The sequence below is a fragment of the Furipterus horrens genome, unplaced genomic scaffold, assembly GCF_987537825.1.
Source record: "Furipterus horrens unplaced genomic scaffold, mFurHor1.1.pri manual_scaffold_7, whole genome shotgun sequence".
NCBI lineage: Eukaryota > Metazoa > Chordata > Mammalia > Chiroptera > Furipteridae > Furipterus > Furipterus horrens.
Genome location: NW_028327177.1, coordinates 23,129,250 through 23,151,298, shown reverse-complemented (window position 1 = coordinate 23,151,298; position 22,049 = coordinate 23,129,250). Strand labels below are relative to the sequence as shown.

The 22,049-nt window shown below is 36.1% G+C and overlaps 1 protein-coding gene across 1 annotated transcript in view; it reads left to right on the top strand.

The window, feature by feature from the left end:
* Window positions 1-22,049, top strand: part of ZFPM2 (zinc finger protein, FOG family member 2) — a 348,432-nt gene that overhangs the window by 177,251 nt on the left and 149,132 nt on the right. Inside the window, exon 4 of the mRNA XM_090282767.1 lies at window positions 19,299-19,410. Coding sequence (XP_090138893.1) covers window positions 19,299-19,410 — 112 coding nt within the window. The remainder of the gene's footprint in view (window positions 1-19,298; window positions 19,411-22,049) is intronic.

The window sequence follows — 22,049 nt, the reverse complement described above, 5'->3', positions numbered from 1 at the left end:
GCAAAGGTGAAAAATGTATTTTGAATTCCAAATGGTACATTTTTAGATGAACTTTTAGAGTCCATTTATAATTAGGATTCCCCGTATTTAATAATTTCATGCTAATTTTTTAAATAGATTAAAGAATGCCTTTAGCACAGTCATCTAACATTTTCAACATAATAAAATCATTCCAATCAATATTAAAAAATAAAGCAAGATTGTTGGCAGAAAACAAGTTATTAATATGTTGGAGTATAGAAGAATTTTTCAAATGTCTAATAATATATCAAAACTTGGCTCTTTATTAGAAAGTCTGTGAACTTTCCTGCCTCCTGTGATCTCTCTGTATGGGGTCACTAACATATTTAAATATCTCTGTGGCTAATATATTTTAGCATGTGAACCCAGGATATTTTCAGAAAGACAGATGTTCCAAAAATCTGAAATAAAGAAGATGATTTTCATTTTCCTGGAGAAATAATAGAAAATCTAAAATGGAACATTTTCCTAGCCTTCTTTTAAATTCCTGGGTGAAACTTAGATTATCACCCACTTATTTGTCAGAATTACCTTTCATTGCCATCTCAAAATTCCTTCTTCAGTCTCCAAGTTATTTTTGCAATTATTTCTCTTCTACTAACTCTCTAGCTAAGCCAGTGATTGCCTTGGCTATTTTATACCTACCCACCCTCACTTGATTCTTAGACCTTTTCCTCTCCACAATACAGTTTTAAAGTCTTACAGACATGTTCAAAATAACTGCTCTGTTGTGGTGTTTACTACACTCAGGATCACTGTCGTCCATAGTAGGTCATCAGTACTCTTCTGTTGATTGGTTGGTTTGACTGAAATAAAGTTAAGTTGCTTTCAGTAGACAAAACTATATATGCACTAAAAATTAATGGGCAGACCAAACAGGCAATTTTGTGATTGGAGGTTTTCAACTGATTGTTCAGTTATCAACACAGGCACATGTTGACTGAGCTCAGCAATGATGTTGCTATGCTACATAGTTTTCTATTTGAGTAAAGCAAACCATGATGGAGAAGGGGAGGGAGGGAGGGGGAGCATGTGGTAGCGAAGAAGGGAGGGAGGAAGAGTGGGGAAACAGAAAAGAATACTGGAGAAGATGATTTCAGACAGTATGAGTTGTTACTGGAGTAAGTTTCAAAATGTTCTAGATCAAAGCTGATGAATTTTAATTAAAAATACAAGAAATTTAAGTGAAGAAAATCATAAACATGATGCTAAGAAAAATCAATGAACAATGACTTTGAAAAAGCCTGTTCAGTAGTTCCTCTGAATTTTGTTAGGAAGGAGGGGCAAGAAAATAAAATGAGATAGAAGTTCCCAGGTAGCTTTTGACAGCTTTTTGTTATTGTTGAAAAGAAGCCCTCTCCAAAACTTCCTTAGCTTCTGATCCTGTGTATGGACCAAATCCCCCCAGGACCCATCAGCTTCCACGTTTACTGACCCTGTAGCTAAGATTCGATTATTCAGTTTAAGGCTCTGGTAAGAGGAATGCGCAGATCTTGGCCAAATTCCAGGGCAAAGCAGTAAAAATAGTACCGTGAGAAAAGAACATCAAATCATTTTGTCCAAATCATAGGCTGATATGTGACATAACTGCCTTTCAAGATTGAAAGGATATCACCCTTCAACTAGAGTTCCATCTTCATTTTGGAAAACTAAAAGGAAATAGCACAACTGGACACATTCGAGTGAAGCCCACTTGTGGTTTGAAATAGAGTCGTTTGAAAAACAAATTCCCCACTTGCTAGCAATTATCTCTAACCTGCCTTTTAGCTCTTTTACCTGTTTTTTTTTTTTTTTTATTAGCCAATCACATATTATGTTTTTCTAAACAGTTTCAGGGACATGCATCATTTTATTAGACTGTAAAAAAAGTCCAAGATGTCACCTTAATATTATTTCTGTCTCTCAAACTGGCTACTTGAAATATGGACATTCCTGAGTGTTTGCTTCATATGTTTTGAAATACTCTATTGCATTTCTGTGATTGAACTTATTCATGTGGAATTTCCTAAAAGGGACTTTTAAAGCAATGCTGGTTCATTAGTTATTTCCTCAAGTTTGCAGATTTTATGCGAGAAAGTTTCAGTCGGAGTTACCCCTCCCTAAAAATCATAGCCACAGTTTGTCTTCTGTAATAGTGGTACCTAAAATCGCTGAGAAATCCGGATGCCTTTTCTTTGTTTACCGATTTTAAGATCATCATGCATGCTCTAACGCATAATTATAATTATGTATTCATGATGTTACTTGTGCTGGCTTAACTCAGAAATAGTGCGAAGCAGCTAATCTCGAAGCTACAGGCTGCTTCCGTCACTTAGATTCCGATCAGAGCTGTTTGTTGAGTCTTATTGCAACGTGGGCTCTATCTGCACCAGTCCCCCTGCTGAACCCTTCGCTTTTATCACTCATCTCACTCCCTGCCCTTTCTCCTCCCACCGAGATCCTTGCTTTTAAGACAGGAAAACTACAAGATAATTTGCTTTTGTTGCATATGTTTAGTCTAGTCACAGTAATCAAGTGAGGGTTTTTGAAAAAAATTATCCATTTTATTTGTAATCCACATTTAGACTTATATAGGTAATAACTGAAGACATCGTATTATTTCCCATGCTTGAGATTTCACTATCAACTGGCTGTATCATTGCATTTATTTTATTTGGTGGTCTAGTGCAAGACTACCAAACTTTCTTCCATATGTTGTACAACAGTGTAATTTTTGGCCAAAAAGGAAGTTGGTCTATGTATTTTTCATGTGTGCGCTTATCAGCAATTGCAAAGTGTTGATTGAGTGACTGGGGTAGACAAGACGCTTTCTGCAATACTGTGAAGGATAGTAACAAATCTCATTTAGTAACATTAAAAAAACAAAAACAAAAACAAAAAAACCTCAGAGTCTTGATGATCAGAAACCGGACCTTGGATCAGTCTGTAGTAGCCTAACGTGGAAATAATATATTCAAGTTTTGCCTTATCTAGAGGGGCACAATCTCAAAATATATAGAACACAGAGCAGTAAATTAAGGCATTTTGATCTGCATAAGTCAAGGGAAAGAGTAAACTCCACTTCAGTTTATAGTTTAGCTTTTCCTTCCTGTCGAGGTGATTTAGGGAAAATCCACTTTAGAGTGAATTACAGACATTGTTTTGTGACTCTCAAATGTAACAGAGAAGAGCCCCATCAAAGAGTACACATAGAAGAATATGTATCTGCTGAAAGATTTTGTTTCTAGGGGGTGGAGCACCACTGTGTCATTTCTTTAATATAATTATAGCTTATTTAAATATCTAAATATTAAAGGACACCATGAATTTGTTTTTAAACATCAAAAAAGGAGAGCACAGATTTTAAAAGACTGAGTAACACAAGACAAGTCCGTTTCAAAAGTTTCTTCTATTTAGAGTACTTGATGTCCTAGAGCAAGAAGGTGCCTCACAAATCCTGCAGTCCTGGTCTTTTATAAATGAAGAAAATGGCCAAGAAAGTGATGTATTTTGAGTAAGGTAATCCAACCATTTAATTACAAAGTTTGAACCAAACCTAAGTTTAGTGAATTTTCAGGTCATTTAAATATATATATGCAACTAGCATATTAGTTTGAAATAGGAACTATTGAATTCTAAGGAAAAGGTCATGTTTCTTGTAATCATGTGAGATATTCCTTTGTGTTTGTTTTTGTTTGGTTGTAACGGACAATCAAAGGTTTAAAGAAGTAGTTAAGATCATATTTACATTTAAGGCTTTGTTCCAGTATATGATGAAAAAATATTTTCATGTTAGAAAACATTTGGACGAGATCAGGAATTCCCAATTTAGAACCCAAGGTAGGGGAATGGTATAATTAGAAATTCAATGTCCAGAGCCTTTTCAAATTATTTCCCAGATGTCCGACAAACAAATGTTTAGATCTTGTAGCAAAAACTATAGGGAGAAAATCTGGAGTAATTCAGACAGAATCAATTATTTTATAACCAATAAGTAGAACTCTTCATCATGTAGGTAAGATTTTATTCAACTGACATTAAGTTGCCATTGAAATTATTTTATTATGCTAGTAGTGGTGAAGCTGTCTTTCCACTGACCAATCTATTAAGTTGATAAAAAGTAGAAAGATTGTTCAAAGTCATAAAAATCTCTAACATATTTATACTAGGCTACATTGATCCTTCTGTTGATGTCTGGATAGAATCAATTAAACAGGCACAAGACTTCACAGCTTTTTAACTATTTCTTAAATTTCCCTCAATTTCCCCAAATCAATATGCATAAAAATTATCAAAGAATACTTACTATTTGTCAGGTATTGGTCTAAGTGATTTATAAGTATTAATTAATTTCATCTTTGCAATAGCGCCATGAGGTATTATTATTCCCATTTTACAGATAAGGAAACTGACGCACAGAGAAGTGGAGCTAGGAGCTACTTGACCAAGATCACACCATAGATGAGTAGCAAAGGTTGGATTTAAATTTAAGAAATCTGACTCGAGAGCCCATGCTTTTGCCACTGTAATAATTGCCTCTCTGTTAAGTCCAGAGTATATGAACTGAGGTTTCTGCTTCTTTTGCTCATCAAACTCATCACATGGGGGAAAAATATTGTGAGTATGCCATAAATAATATTTGAACTCTTTAGTTTCAGACCTATTGAGTCAAAAGAACCACCTTTTTAGTCACAAAATAGTCACAGGGATGTAAAGTATATACAATGTAGGGAATATAGTCAATAATATTATATGTGTGGTACCAGGTGGGTTCTTGAAATATCAGGGGGAACCACTTTGCAAAGAGTATGGTTGTCTAATTACTGTGCGGTACACATGAAACTAATACAAAATAATATTGAATTTAAACTGTAACTGAAAAATATACTTTTAAAAAACACTACCTTTTTTTTTTTCACCTCTACTATTTTCACCCAATGCTTTTTACTGAAGCTTCATTATGACTTCTCAGTTTTGAGCTTGACCTCCTGCTAGCAGGTGAAACTGCTCTATGTCTTGAACAACTCAATTTAAACTGAGGAACATGCTAACTAAACTTAGACTGAGGTTCCTAAGTGGAGAATCCTCCATCAATGAGCCAAGACTACACATTGCAGTTTAGCTTCATTAAATGGGTGCATTTAGGGGTTCTGAAGAGTGGAATTGACTAGTCAGACATGAACCCCTGGATAGACTGCCTTGTATCCCAGAGCGTACCCTGATGCCTCACCAAGAAGTACTCTGATGAGGCTCTCCTATGTCTGCTGACCAGCTGAACACCAAGAGAATCCATTTTTTTATTTGTTCTTATGTAATTAGTGCTAAATTGAGTGAAACTTAGCCTAAAGGCACCTTGAATCTCATCATGAATTCTGCTTATGATTGGAAATATTTATATAGGCTACTTTTTATCTGTGGTAAGCTATAATTATTTCTACAGGTATAAAAATACCTGCAGTCATCAAAATAAAAATATTAAAAAGTATTGCCTGTTTTTAAATATTTTTATGTTGCTAACTAGGCTATGCTGAGTTCTATTACCCTTATAACTACTAGATGTCTGACATGATATTTGGTATCTCAACTAGATTTTTAAGACCCCAGATTGTGCAAATGTGAGAAATAATTCACTAAAAGCTATAAATTTCACAGCTCAGAAAAACCTGAAGATTATTAATGAGGCACCATGCAATTAGCTATACAACGTGCAGCTAGGAATCATGCATAATGTAAAAGAGTGACTGCTAACCATTGACTCATGGAAGATCATTTCAGCTAGTTGTCATGGACATGAGGAACTGATATATAGCACAATTCCTAAGAAGATTCTTCATGCTTTGACTCCATGGAAATAATTTAGTTGCTAGCAATGTGAACTTGCACATGTTTTTTAACATTTTAGAGTCTCCGTTTTTACTTATACAAAATGGACACGACAATATATTTCTCATAGAATTGTGGCAATTAATTTTACAAGTAATGTAGCACCTAGAATTTTAGCGCATACTCAATGTTTAAGAGAGTGTTCTAAATTGTATATTAGGAGAAAATGGTACTTTTTTTTTGCCCAGCCAAAATTCTTCTTTTACTGGGAACATAGAAACATTTTTTTAGGAGTGTTAGAACATAAGCCAAAAACTTGAAAAGGATAACATATTTGGTACTTCTTTAAGCCCATTGTATACATTAACTCATTTAATCCTCAAAGCAGTTTTGTGACCAAAGTACTTTTATTGTACTGCTTTTAGAAATAAAGACATTGACACACAATGGTTAAGTACTGTTCTAGGTCACGCCGCTACTAAGTGGCGGTGAGGTGACTCAAACTCAGTTAGCTTGGAACCAAAGTACAAGTTTTCAAACCATCTCTTGACTATTAATAAAGCATATTAAGTGAGATAATGAGCATGCACTCAGAATAGTATAGATGTAACTCATCTTCGCTGCATTTCCCACAATATTTCAATTTTTGAAATATATGTTCAATATATTTTTATAATATATTTTATTTAGCAGTAAGAATAATGAAATGGCTGTATAGTAAACTGATGTTTGATAGAAGTAATAGTGAATGGCTTCCCAAAGTGTGTATACAAAAGATTTTGATTAGGTTTTATATATAATTATTAAAATATAAGCCATATTTTATGGATTTTCAATCTTACTAGAGAAAGCCTCAATGTTTTTGATTTTAAAATGAATGTAATTCTAAATTGCCATGAAGATCTCTTAAAAAGAGGCTATTAACCACTTCATATCTATTGCCATGCTTCTTTTTGGTCATGGACCATCAAATAGGCATTGTGATTTTCACATGTATCAGACATATACTTAAAATATGACATGAATCATTAATATTGATTTAAATAATCTGTATGACATTTAGATGCTTTTCTTATCAATACATTGTGAGCATCTAGAGGAAATGTACCATCTTTCACTTTCTGTTTTTAGAGTGTTCTATGTAGTAGATATTTAATGAATATTTATTGAATGAATAATTTCTAGTAAAGTATAAAGTGAATATTTTAAAAGCAGAAAGCAGAAATAAGCTTCTTATATTAGATATGATATAGAGAAATCCAAAAACAATGCTGATCATTATTACTAATTGGAATTATTTTATACATTACAATACATTATTTGTAGCAAAAATTACATCTGGACAAAGCAAAAGAACTTGTTCCAAGCTTTAATATTATTCACATGAAACTAAATGTGGACTTTAACCCATGGTCTTTGCACCCAACCGTTACTTTTTAATAGATATGTTTGTCGTGTTAACATTATTTAAATATCTTTTCCAACATACCCATGGATGCTTTATTTATATTTTTATTCCTTTTTTAAAGAATATGGTTTGAGAAATTTTTCCAGGGCAGTATTAATAAAGGTTTATCTCATTTGGTTTTGATTTCATAGCATATTTCTTTCGTTGCCCCAGGCCCATAGATATGCTGAGCTGAAGGTCCCTGCCCTGGGAACATGTAGAGGTGAATTGGTTCCACTGGTCGGTGTCATTTTCCATTGTTTCCCCCTTGAAAGGCAGGCAGCAAGTGCCTCAGTGCCTCAGGCAGGGAGGGCCAGCCCCCACTGAGCTGGGCTCCTGACTTTTATTCCCTGAAAGAGCAGAATTAGTATAGTCCTTCTGCACCTGACAATTTGGGGGGAAATATTGAAACCCACCCTCACGGTCAGAGTCTCATTTTAAATACTTAATTTAAGTGTGTTCGCAATATTCTTGTTCTAAAATGTCTCACAGATTAGATAGGCTTTGTTTGACGATACTGTAGCACCTTCACACTTCCACCAACTAGTGTGCCGACCTTTTAATTTTTGGCTTCCAACTTTCAATAACTTGTCTTATAAAAATCTGTCTCTCCAAAATGTGCTATATTTACTACAGTGCCTATATCTAGCTTGACGATTCCGTCTTTTTTCCCCCTCTTTGAAAGGGGATACTTTCCTCTCTCCTCTTCTTCCAGTTTTTCCATAGACATATTCCATCAATTTCAAATATCATTAGCAGGTATATCTTAAGTTCAAACTATAGATGAGTTCTTGATAATTTATGGGACATATATCATTATAAGACTTTCTACTATGGAATTTTCATCAAGCCTAAATTCAAATTGTGAGTGCAGAGAAGATATATGGTGAAGCTGTAAGCACATATGAGGTCATCTTAGAGAGAAAAAGGATGAGACCTTGAGAGTTCAAGGGGTTAACCCCAGGTCACACAGCTGGGACCACACTGGCTTTTAGGATCCCTGAACCCTGCCATGGGCTTCTGTGACAGCCTTGTGTAAGGGGGGACAGTTGGCATCTCCCTTCCCAAGGTTTCAGCCCTGATACTCTTTTGCACATTGCACTGCGTGCAAGCCCAGATATTCTGCCAGGAGGAAAACAACACTCCTTAAGCACTCTGTGACTTTCAGAGCTGTATAAAATAAAAGGTTGAACTTGACAGTTGCCAGCTTGGAGGGAGTAGTTCCTCTTTGGCTCCAAATGTATGTGGAGAACAGATGAGACTGTGGGAGTGAAGTTGGCAAAAGGGAAAGAGAAATGAGTCTATTCTTTTTTTTTTGAAAATGAAAGTATAATAAATATCTGGATAAGTTAGATATTTATTATTCAGTTTGAGATTCTTCCCATTTGGAGGTGAAATATCTGTGTCTTTAGGGTGAGTACTCTTGAATAATAATTTTATATTATTTTTCAAAGTATCACAAAGTGATTCTTTTTATTTGAAAGTAAAGAGATTATTTTAATGACCTATATATATCAGACTATTTGTGTTTCCTTTCCTAAAAGATCATTATTTTTTATACTGAAATTCCTATATTTAAGCAATGACGCATGTTAAGATAATGTGTTTCAATAATTTTGAGACCTAAAAGCAAATATACCTCAGAGATAATGATTATTTAATTTTTTGCTTCATAGCGATAAAACTGTCTTTGACATAGGAGTATGGATATAGTAGCCAAGAATTCTATCATTTTATTTCACACTCATTTTGTTTTTGAAAAGTCTCTTATCATGTTTGAGATCCCACATACCACAGTGAACTGGAAGACATTCATAAGCAGACGCTCTCTGGAATTTCACTCTGGTGCTGTCCTTAAAGGAAGTTTTGTAGAATTATGCTCAAGAGAAACACTATCTAATGAAACCTTCCTGGATTTCCATTGATGAATCCTTTGTGTGTCTAATGGTATAGTGTAGTGATTCTTGTTATATCACATTTCTGATGTCTTTGTGATTCGGAGCTTTCACATATATTCTAATTTAAAATCATTCTTAAATTTATTTGAGTTCAAAAACATGTCTAGCATATCTATTTTTTTCAAGCAATATGAATTTGATAATCTTTTATTAAATTGAGTTTCGTTGCTTTTTAAACAATAATTGTAGATGAAATACTTCATATGCACTTCAGAGTTCTTGAAGTGACCTGTTTAAATCTCTTTGTAATTCATTCATTTTCTTTCTTCCCCCATCCCCATTCTCAGCTCATTTTTTTAGACACAATAAACAAAAGGAAGACTGAGACTCTCACTCAAGGGACATCCCATTATATTCTGTTTTAAAGTGGAAGTACATGATTTTTATGGAAGGATATACATGGTCATATCCAAATGATGTCTGGCATTAGTTAGTTAGTCATGGCAAATATTTAGGGAGTATTGTTGAGCACCTGTTTCTGTACACAGATAATGCTGATCCTACAGGACCCCATGGAGTAGAGCATTTATGTTTATGGAAAGTAATACTGTATTCTCTGAAAGTAAAAAAATTACTAACCTCAGTAGCATCAAGCTCAAACATTCCCATTGAGTCCTGTATAACTTTTTAAAGGATATTTACTAAAAAGTACAGTTTTATTAGGTGGAAAATCATCATACTAAAAGTTTTATAGTTACATTCAAATCAGTATGGAAATTACACACCATGCCCATAATTATTGAAAACACAGTTACGGAGGGCTTTGAGTTATTACTTGATATTTATTTCAACTCTGGGTAGTTGTTTTGCCCCCTTAGGATAGGCTGTTGGTCAAGGGAATTTTTAAATTCAGGTTCACCTTCACTAGAGACTGCGCACAGGTCAAGGGAGAGGGATCAGTGTTTTTGTGACTGTCGGATTCAATCTCAATTTAATTCCTTTGTGGAGAATTCCTTGGATGCATTAACTGAGACCTTTTCTGTATAAAATCTACCCTGTGGTAGCACATGGTGGCGTCACATACACTACCATTTTTTCATATAGATGTGAATAATGCATCTGGGGGACATTGGCCGTTTTTCTGGTCCTAACTATATAAGTCTGATGTCTGCAGTAATTTGGAAAAATTTTGATGCCTACTTTTGAATGTGTTTTTAGAGCTGAGGGAGGAAAAACAGCTCCGAATTGTTAAAACAGCTATGAATTTTGCCAAACAGGCCTCAGTGCTTTCCACCTGTTTCTCAGCGATGGACACAACACAATGAGAGCATTTCCATCACGTCCAGCTGCATCTCACAGCATTGGTCTGAGGTTCTCTAATGAGGCTTTGTTAGATTTCCCGAACTTAAGTCAGCGGAGGCCAATTTTTCCATTAAATGACACATCTCGTCCTTTTAAAAGGCTGTAGTGTCAGCCCCTTCTCATGGGTCAGATTCTCCTAAGACTTCTAGCTCTTCCTAAGCCTCATTTTGGAAATCTTCAATACATATTTCCAGCAAAGTTTGGAATCCCTAAGAACACATTATGTCACCAGTTTCTTGGGTTAGAATCATCCTCTATTCTTTACCTCTGGGCTGTCTACTTTTATCTCCATTAACCTTTTGGCTCGAGTATAAACATTTATTGAAGGCTACCTCCTTTGTCGGTCCAGTAACTCTAAAGGTTAGTGAGAAGTGGATGCTAGTCTGACCTCTTTTATCCACATTAGATGATTCTAATTATTCCTAAGAAATGACACTTTTGACCCATTTTGTCCTTGTCAAGTTTGTCTAGTTGTAGACTGTCTAAGCATGAAACTCTGGGTTCAAAGAATGTCCAGGAGTGCAGTTTTTTTAAAAAAACTTATAATATGGAGCCTCAAAACTACACACTATTTCTTTTTCTACATAAAATATCCCAGCTTCACTGAAATCCAGCACTCCTGTTATGTACCTTGAATTGACTTATTACTGAAAGAGATATAAAGTACAAACTTTAACCTGAAAAAAACCCATGGGTTATTTCAATACAAAAAAAAAAAAAAAAAATGATGGAAACCTTTGTATAAGTGAGAATAAGCCAAGCAACTCTAACATCACAACAGCTTTTTGCATAAATAGTTTCCTTCTCATGCTCCATGACCACTGTGGTTGCAGGGCTTCCTCCGTACAAGCTGAGACGATCAAATCAGTAAAGGCCAGGCATCATGGTGGCCCACTGGCTCTTATAGCTTCAGTGGAGAAGTGACATGAGTCAGCCCTTGTTCAATTTCAGTGGTCAAATGAAGTCATCTAACCGTACCTAACTTTAAAAGAGACGTGGGAATTGGAGAGTTGGATATAAATGATCAATAGCACTAATGACTACCACCACCTTTAAATTGTATAAGGAGTTTGCCCTGGCCAGGTTGCCCAGTTAAGTTAGCGTTGTCCTGATATGGCAAGGTTGCAGGTTCAATGTCCAGTCAGGACATACAAGAAGAAACCAGTGAATGCAGAAATGAGTAGGACAACAGATCAGCATTTACTTCTCTCTCTCTCTCTCTCCCTTCCTCTCTCTCTCTAAAAAAATTAATACACATTTTTAAAAATAGGATAATGGTTTTTGTCTTGACTTCTATACTAATTACTACAAACATTTCTAGTGCCTGAGAAATAGTAGGGATTCAATACATGGTTTTTTTGTACATTTTTAATTAGTTTATTTATCTAGGTCTTTAGCAGAAGTTTGATGTGCCTCTATGGTATCCTGTACTCAGTGCTGTTTTCTTTATATGACAAACTTTGAGATAGAAATGTTCCCCATTTCTTGGATAAGCATTCTGAAGTTCAGAACTTTCAAGTTTAAGTGATTTTCTAGTCACAGAGCCCACCAGTATACTGCATGTGTCAGGATTAAAACCGGGATCATCTGCCTCCAAGAACAGTAATGTTCCTTATGTTATTCCTCAACTATAAGGTCAACGATGAATCACGAAATGTTTTAAATTCCTAATTATAGAAGAAGGAATTATTAGTCACCGCTGTGTAGTTTCTTGTATTTTAAGGCAAGAACATTTAAACATATCTAATGATCTAATGATTTTAGAATGACAATGTAGATTTGGTGTTATTCCAACTAAAGGAAAGGTCTTTTTAATACGTTTGAGCACATTTGATGAGGAAATTGTCTTTTTTTTTAAACAGTATAAGTCAGAAATTCTGAATGCCTTTTGTATTAGTTTTCTATTGCAGTCAAAACAAATTACTACACAGTGGCTTAAGAAAACACACAAAAATTATATATTAAAGTCTTGTAGATCAGTGGTCTAATATGAATCTCTCTAGATTTAGATCAGTTTGTCAGGATGTGTTCCTTTCCGGAGGTTCTGGGGAGAATTCATTTTCTGCTCATTCAGGTTATTGGCAGAATTCAGTTCCTTGAGTTTGCAGAACTGAAGTCCCTCTTTCTTTGCTCCCTGTAACTGAGGCACCCACCTATTTTCTGGACCACTACATTCCTTCGTTGGAGGCCTCAGCATGCCATCTTCAAATGCAGGAAAAGCAGGTGGCATCCTTTTCATGTCAGATCTCTTTGATCTACTGTTGCCTTTCTCGTCTATTAATACTTAAAGACTTCTGTCTTTAGATTGGGTCTATTCAGATAATCCAGGGTCACTTGACCATTTCATCTTCCTGAACCTTAATCGTATCTTTAAAATCCCCTTTTCCAGGTAAGGTAGCATATTCACAGGTTTCAGGGGTCTAAGGCATGGGCATCTCTGGAGACCAGTCTTCTGTCTACAACCTCTTATATTTGCTTTCTTTTCCCAACATGTTGTGCCAACTGTATTCTCTATAGGATACTAGATAAAGATCTTGGCCTTACTTTCTTTATTTGTGAAATTAGGGTAATTAAAATCATCGAATGTAAAGTTGCTTCCATTCTTAACCCTTTTATGAATCCTTATGATAGAGAGAGGCATGGGAAAGTGAATCTAATGATTAATGTGGATATAATTGTTACTTTCTATTCATGGATTTTGCTGGAGTGTAGATTTCATATAATCCTGACTAACTCCTTCCTTCTCACACTTGGTAATCGTCTTTGAAGGCCGTCAATCTCTACAAAAGTTGGCTTCTTCAGAAAGAAATTGACTTACCTTCTCAACACTGTAATAACTGGTCCCTTGAGATATTTTTATCTATTTACTTTACAGCTTTGATATTGCTTTCAGCAAATCTTTGTACATTTTTGCTTTTGCTTTATTGATTGGGATTAAAAGAAATTGTTTTCTCTTCAATTTAGTTTTTTAGTAAGTCCTATTCTATCTATACCAAAGTGTAATAAATGCTTTCAAAGTTTTAAAAAGTATTATGCCTCACGTATCATTAAGGAAAGATATTAATTAATGGTTTTTGTTTGTGCCACAGAATTAACTGCTGTAAATCTTAATTTTCTCATATATAAAGTAGAGAAAATGTTTATGCCTAACTCCTGGAGTTGAAAAATTAAAAAAAAAAAAAAGGTTCTGGGGAAGTATTTAATACCCAATATTCAACAAGTACTCAATAAATGTAAACAGCTAATATTATTTTATTAGTAGTAATAGGGTGGAAGTGAATAACTCATCATAGTTGGTTCAGGACTTTCAAATTTTAGCACTTAAAGTCCAACATCTTGAGAAATCCTTCAATCCCAGGAAAACCCAATGGTTGGTCATCCTAGGAGTAGTAGTTTGAAACAGAGGTAAATATAAATATGAGCTCTGCCTTCTACAAGCTATTTTACCTTAAAGATTACTTAATCTTTGAGTTGCAATTTCTTTTTTTCTATTTCCATAAGGGTTTTATTATTTTATTTTTTAAATTATATTTGATTGATTATGCTATTAGAGTTGTCCTGATTTTTCCCACTTTGCCCCCTCCACCCAATAACCCCCACTCCCTCAGGCAGTCCCCCTCACCATTGTTCATGTCCTTGGGTCTTGTGTATAAGTTCTTTGGCTACTCCATTTCCTATACTGTACTTTACATCCCCATAGCTGTTCTGTAACTACCTATTTGTACTTGTTAATCCCCTCACATCTTCACCCATTTCCTCACACCCCCTCCCATCTGGCAACCATCAAAACACTCTCCATATCCATGATTCTGTTTCTGTTCTTCTTGTTTGCTTAGCTTGATTTTTAGATTCAATTGTTGATAGTTATGTATTTATTGCCATGCCATTTTATTGTTCATAGTTTTGGTGTTCTACTTCCTACATAAGTCCCTTTACTATTTCATATAATAATGGTTTGGTGATGATGAACTCCTTGAGTTTTCTTTTGTTTGTTTTGTTTTGTTTTAAAGCTTTTTCTTTATCTGTCCTTCTATTCTAAATGATAGCTTTGCTGTGTGGAGCAATATTGGCTATAGATCACTGCTTTTCATGATTTTGAATGTTTCTTGCCAATCTCTTCTAGCTGCAAAGTTTCTTTTGAGAAATCAGCTGTTACCCTTATGGGAACTCTCCTCTTGGTAACTAACTGCTTTTCTCTTGCTGCTTTTAAGATTCTCTCTTTATCTTTAACCTTTGGCATTTTAATTATGATGTGTCTTGGAGTGGGCCTCTATGCATCCATCTTGTTTGGAACTCTGTGCTCCTTGGACTTGCGTGTCCATTTCCTTCACCAAATTAGGGCAGTTTTCTTTATTTTTCAAGTAGATATCCAATTTTTTTGCTCTTTCTTTTCTCTTTCTGGCACCCCTGTAATGGGAATGTTGGACCTCTTTGAGTTGTCCCAGAGGCTGCTTATACTTTCTTCATATTTTTGGATTCTTTCTTTTTTTTCTTGTTTTGATTGCTTGTTTTTTGCTACCTTATATCCCAAATCATTGATTTGATTATTGCCTTCATTCACTCTACTGTAGTTTCCCTGTATATTGTTCTTTATTTCAATTAGTGTATCCTTTGTTTCTGATTGGTTTGTTTCTCTGCTGTTGAGGTCCTCACTAAGTTCCTCAAGCATCCTTATAGCCAGATAAGCATCTGATAGATTGCTTATCTCGATTTCATTTAGCTCTTTTTCTGGAGTTCTGGTCTGACCTTTCATTGGACCAGGTTTCTTTGTCTCTTCATTTTGTCAGCCTCCTTGTGTTTGTTTCTATGTATTGGGTAGAGCTGCTTTGACTCTCTGTCTTGGTGGTGTGGTCTAATACAGTTAGGGTCCAATGGCCCAGCTTCCACTGTAACCCAAGCTGGGTACTCGAGGTGTACCCTTCATGTAGGCTGAGTACACCCTCCTCTTGGTTGCTGTTGGCAGGTCAATAGGAGGGATTTACCCAGGCCAGTCATCTGCAAGGACTGGCTGTGACCACTGACCACCAGTTCCCCCCTCTGTGGAGAATCAGTTGTTTAGGGGCAGGGCGGTGGTTCTCCGGTGTAGTCTGTAGCTGTCCACTTAATGTGCGGACTCGGGTTTCCCAGGTGGTGCAGGCCAAGGTCAGCCGCACCTGTGTTCTGCCTGGGGCCACCCTGCCTGAGCTATAAAGCAATCTGAGATGTCTTTTACTTGTGCTGGGCTTGGAGATTCCCAGGTGAAGCCAAGCTGTGGCTGCTGCTAGTGCTGGGCATGAGGCTCACTGAGGCCAGTTGTTGCTTGTTTGAGAGGATTTAGGAAATTGTGAGGCATGAGCCAATACCAGCCATCCATATGGAAAAGCAGCTTGGGTCGGCCTGTAAATTGGGTGGGACAGTCTCAGGGGATCTCCAGGGTGGGGCAAACATTGTTAGACAGGTTGATGGAATCTCAGATATGGCACCAACTTGCCAGCTCTGTGGGGGGAGAGTTCAGAAAAGGGACAGTGGCCTCTGCTTGCCTTGATGCCAGCCACTTCAGTTCCTCCCTTTATGCCACGGTTGCCTTTCAAGCTGCTACCCCAGTGTTGAAGCTCAGAGGGAGTGAGTCTGAATGGGTGAGTCTTTGTGAGGGTTCTTTAAGAGGGACTACTTGAAGCTCCAGCAGTTTCTTCCACTGACTCAATCCCTGCTGGCTTTTGCAGCCAGAAGTTATGGGGACATCTTCCTGTCACTAGAACCCTGGGCTGAGAGGCCTAGAGTGGGCCTGGGACTCCTCACTCATGAGATATCCCTCCCAAATATTTACCCACCAAATGTGGATGTGGGACCAGACCATTCCATGTCTGCACCTCTCCTACCAGTCAGGATGGATGTGGTTTCCCTAATTCTATAGTTGTTGGACTTCCATTCAACTCGATTTCTGATGCTTCTGAGTGATAGTTGTTCTATATTTTAGTTGTAATTTTGATGTGGTTGTGGGAGGTGGTGAACCCTGTCTGCCTGTGTCACCATCTTGACCAGCAGTGAGCTGCAATTTATTTATCCGAAATATATCTAAAATAATAGTACCTTTATTTTTCCTGCTTAAACCATATTTACTGGATTGATTCTGCTTAGCAATTTCAGCACAAAAGATTTTGCCTAATAAGAAGAGGTCCTTCACGATCTGTTTATAACCTGTCTTTCCTTCCTCTTATCAATAATGATAATAATAATATTGATGATGATGATGATAACTAATACTTATCTAGTGCTTTCTACATACCAAGAACAGCTCTGAAGACTTTATAAGAACTTAAACCATTAAGAGTCCCAGAACTACTCACTATTTTCTGTACACATGATTCTCATATATACTATTCAGACTATGGCCATGGTATTACCAGCAATTGTAAATTCTCTCTGTATGTCCTTTAAGATCTTGCCTGAAAGTCATCTCCTTTATGAAATCCTCCCAGAATCCACAGGACAGGAATTTCTCTCTTGCCCTTCATTGACCTGCAAACAGTTTACTCATGATGTTGCACTCTTGGCTTTGCTACTTTTTGTGTTATATCAAACTTAATGTATCTATTTCCTTTCCCCAAAAAATGCCTGTTTATATTTCTAGCACCAAGCATAGGACTGGGTTGATTGGTTTGTTTATGAAAGGAATGGAAGATCGATTGAGTTACTTTACAGTGAAAGTTGCCCTAAAGAATTTAAGTGATCAATATCTATTTTTCATAATATCTACTGAAAATTGTAAAAGATGGTTTACTGTGTAGAAATCCATGTGGAATTTTGAACTATGGAGTATGAAGATTAAATAATTTAAAACACAGGGTTTGCCCATGAAATAAGAGAATACAGTAAAAAAGGGGCCAGGTGCCTGTGTTGAAATCTGTTCTTAAAAATCAGAAGAAGCTGATGTTACAAATAAGACCACTAAATCCATCCTACAGAGGTTTATCTAAATGGTGGACTCTGTCCTGTGACTTATTCTGCTTACTGCTTGGAGAGCTGCTAACCCTGGCCTGTGGACGTAACTGTTTCTGCGGTAGTAAAAGATGCTGAAATATGCATAATTAAGACCTACTATTTAATTAGATAGGGGGCACTCTCATTTCAGATTGGAAAGCTTGCTTTTTCTCAAATTCTATTTTGAAAATTGAAATAAATAAAAACGATCACTCAGACTGGTAACCATAGGGACAACTTTATAACATTTTTGCTTAGATTATTAACAAAATTATAATATAATATAAATTTGTCTCTTTCCTATAGGGCTTTCAGGTAACTATATGTCATGGTTTTGCTGGCCAAATATTAAGATACATATTTAAAACGTTAAAACTTTAAAATGAATCAGAGTACAAATATGAAAAATCAATATGATAGTTTTCTTACAATTGACCTGGTTTACCACCTCTTCTGTTTTAATATTGAAGTATTTTTTTCAGACTTCTTTTTACATTTATTCATCATGGTTAATTTTCCATTGTATATTTTATGGTAGTTTTACCTCTTATAATACAATTGATACTTCAAGAAAGGGGTTAGCATTCATTTTTTTGCATAGTTCTTAATACGACTTTGCAGTTAACAATAGATCCATGTCTTGTGAGTTATCGTTGTTGTCAGTCAGCGGGTAAAATGGGTTTTCCAGATTCCTCAGAGATTTGAAATGGCCAGATTACATGGAACTCCTCGAGTGAATACTTGTTAATGCCAATTTGGGAAATTTGTGATAGCACATAACGTGTGGGAAAGTCCCAGACTGGGCTGAGATCTCTTTGGTAGGATCATATCTAGGTGGAAATGCAGCTCAAAAACTATCTTGAGACCCTCGTATTGTCCTCTGTGTTGTGGTTTTATGATACTTGATATACAGAACACGGGCTGGTGGACGATAAAAGCCTGAATGCCAGTTCGCTGTGACTCATCCGGAAACAAGAGTCTTGCTAGGCTTACTTGTCTCCTCCCAGGTTTATTTCCTGCCTTGTAAATTTATCAACATGGTTAAAGAAATAAATCAGGTGCCAAATAGCCTAAAGTGATGAACCTGTTAAGCCTTATACTTAAAATGTACACTGAAAACCTTTTGTCAAAACTACATCACTTTTCCCTCTGCTTCTGTGCTTCTCAGATGGAAGGATATCATGCTTTACTTGCTCTGCATTTGAATTTATTCCCAATTCTTCTCTTATAGTCTTTCTGGACACAATGTACGGTGGATCATTAGCATTATTATAATTTCAGTTTTAATCGGACTACATATCCACACGTAGCAAAGCGGGTTGAGTAAGTCTCTATTCATTCAGAATAAATTCTTACTCTCACATAAATGTTGCTCAGGATAGAGCTTTGAAATGGATCCTGATTCTTTAAATTCTTTCCTGTCTGTTTCAGGAAATAGTGAGATCCTGTTGATAGTGAAGTACAATGTGTCTAAAGTTCACTTCTAAACACTCCTTGCAATGAAAGTCATCTGCATTCTCTTTATAATTCAGAGCCCCGAGAGATCTGTCTAATCTTGGAGATCTGATCCAGTATCATTTAGGGGGGGAAAAATCCTTGATAATAATTCTTCCATTCAGATTAGTGAAAGCAGTAAAGCTTTACAGCTTCTGTTGGTCTTAAAGAGATATCACGAGACAGGGGAATAAGGACTTGGATTATGGTTCAGGAGATTTAGTTGTTTGTAAAAATAAAATGATTAGTACAGCTATTATTCAAGTTTTTAATCAACAAAAGCAAATGGCATCTGTTTATCATTTTTTCTGCAGAAGACAAAGACTCAGGTCCCCATGGTGCTGACTGCTGGTCCCAAGTGGCTACTGGATGTGACTTGGCAAGGCGTGGAAGACAGCAAAAACAACTGCATTGTGTACAGCAAAGGTAAATGCAAGATCTTTGCAACTATTGAAAGCTGAGCGTTGCTAAACAATATCGAAGGAGCTGGAATGGGGGTACAGAGTCGAATTTCATTCTCTCTTCTTTGTTTTTCTTATAAATCTTTTACCTGTATCTACAGCAAAGTGTACGATTTTTAAACCACAAAAAATGTTGTGCCATTCATTACTCAGCATCATTCACATTTTCCTAAACTCTGTACATATTTGAGTGGCTTGACAGGTTCCTTCCTTGCCGTTAGTTTTTAGCAATGGCCAGTTTGATGAAATCTCAGATTTCTCTGTTAGGCATTATCTATCAAAAAGTAAATTCCTTGTGAAATTTAGCAGTGTGCCAAGGTGTTTGCTCCAGGAAGCATTACATTTCAGCCAGTTTCTTGAAATCACTCAGGGTGGGAGGGTAGCTTAAAATGAAACCATTGCAAAGGCGGAATTCTTCCCCACGGTGATTTCTGAAGGGCAGGAGGCAAACGGGAAAGAGGAAGTGGTGGCTTGCAGAGCTTTGCCTTTGATTTGCTCAGTGTGACATCAACCTAGACTGCGTCATACAGCTACACCCTGGCTACAAAGGAGCCGCAGCAGCTCCATGATGGCCTATCATGGGACTGACTCTCCAAAACACAGCCCCTCCTCGTGTGTGGTGTGGTATGGGCACTCTTCTTCATATTCGAGTTATGGACTCGAGCGCTGTACTTCTCCAGTGAAATCCCTAATCTCTCTTCTCTGTAAATATTGCAAAACCTTGTGCTTCTCATGTTTAATTTCTTTTAGCTTTCATTTTTAACCAAATAGACCTACTGAGATCAAAGATTTATTTGCACATTGAACCTAGAAACCATAAAAGCATACAAGGGAACAAGCAAATAAGCACCCCTATCAATGTATTAACATATAAAACACTAATCATAACATCAAAGACTCTTAAAAACTTGCTAGAAACAATTACAACTTGTTCCTATAATTATTACAATTTGTACACTTATAAGAGGATTGCCTTTAAACTACCATAAGCCTTTGAAAGTTGAAACACCGGAAAGAGGGAATTTGCAAGCTAAAAAAAAAAAAAAAAAAAAAAAAAAAAAAATCTGCACACCAGGATCTGATTATATTCGTTTTCCTTCTATAATTGCTAGTCTCATACACACTCATTTTCTAACCCCAAATACCTCTAGTATGCTGGTGGAAGCTTTTAGCTGGAAGACAAAGTAGGTTTTCTCAGGATATGTCAATATGATCTATCAGAGTGGAAAGAAATAGTATAGTGAACCAGCCTCCCAATGTCCACATTCAGAATGCAAAAATACAAACGCTAACTTGGAATATAGGGTCAATTACTGAGAATAAATTTTTTGCTGTACAGTATCTTATCTTCATGTTGGCACTATTATTTGCACGAAGCAAGGGAATAGCTGTTCTATCATAATCCAAATCCAGTGCATTTGTAAATCAGGCATTCTTTTAGAAGAAATGACGTTACATTGTTATACAAAGAAATTGTAATTTGTTGTTCTTCGATGGAGTACTTGATGTATTTGTATTACTGGTTGGATATGCATTAAGCCTTCTGGCGATAAATTTTGAGTAATTTATAGAAGCTTATTAATTAATTAATTAATTAACTTATAAAACTATGTGCTAGCCTTGTACATGGATGATAATGGCCACCATTTATTACATGTCCCTGAATCCTCTCCATTGGTAATCCCATACCAGATTGTATGTACTTTTCTCATTGTTTTTTATTACCTTGTTTTATGATTATCATTTTATGCAGTTAGGAAAAGAGTAAGTAAAAAGTAAGTTATTTTATCCTTCTTTTCCAATCTACTCTGTATCTACTAGGGGCAAGGACTGGGTCATAATCACCTTTCTCTCTTTGGTCTGGCATGCTGCTTATACAAAAAAAAAAAGCACTAAAAAAATATTGATTGGTTGACTAGATAAACAAATGATAAATGTTTGCCAGAAACTCTAATAGACACTTCACACACTGTGAGGAGGAACCATGTGAATTCCTGCCATTTAATAGTTTTTAACCTACAAAAGGTATATAGATATTGTTCAACTTACAAGAACAATTGGTATTGCAGTTCAAAGAGCAGGGACTGCAGTAACTACTCTATATGCATTATTTCATTTAATCATCATTTAAAACCTCCAATGTGGTCATTAATATACTACTTCCTTTTAACAAAGTGGAATGAAGAATTAGTAGGTAACGTCATTTGCCGTGGTCACATAGCTAATATGTGCAGTGGTTAAAGTGGGGTTCATATGCACATTCATGTAACTCAGGGCCTGAGTTCCACGTTTTAGAATATGCTCTCTTCATTAAGCTTTTAAACAGCTCAATAAGATATGTAGGTTTTGTTTTGTTTTGTTTTCATTTTACCCAATTTACCATTGTGACTCAGAGAGGTAGGATGGCTGTTCTTGGTCACGGAGAGCTAACAAGGGAGCTGAATTTGAATCCATGTCTTGACAATTCCAAATCCTGTCCTTTTTGTACTGTGTGACTCTGCCTTTCTACCTGCACCTGTTAAATGATGAGTAAATCCTCTCAAACCACTCAGACCTTTGTGCCCAGAAATCACAAAGAATATATATTCATGTGGAACTCCCACA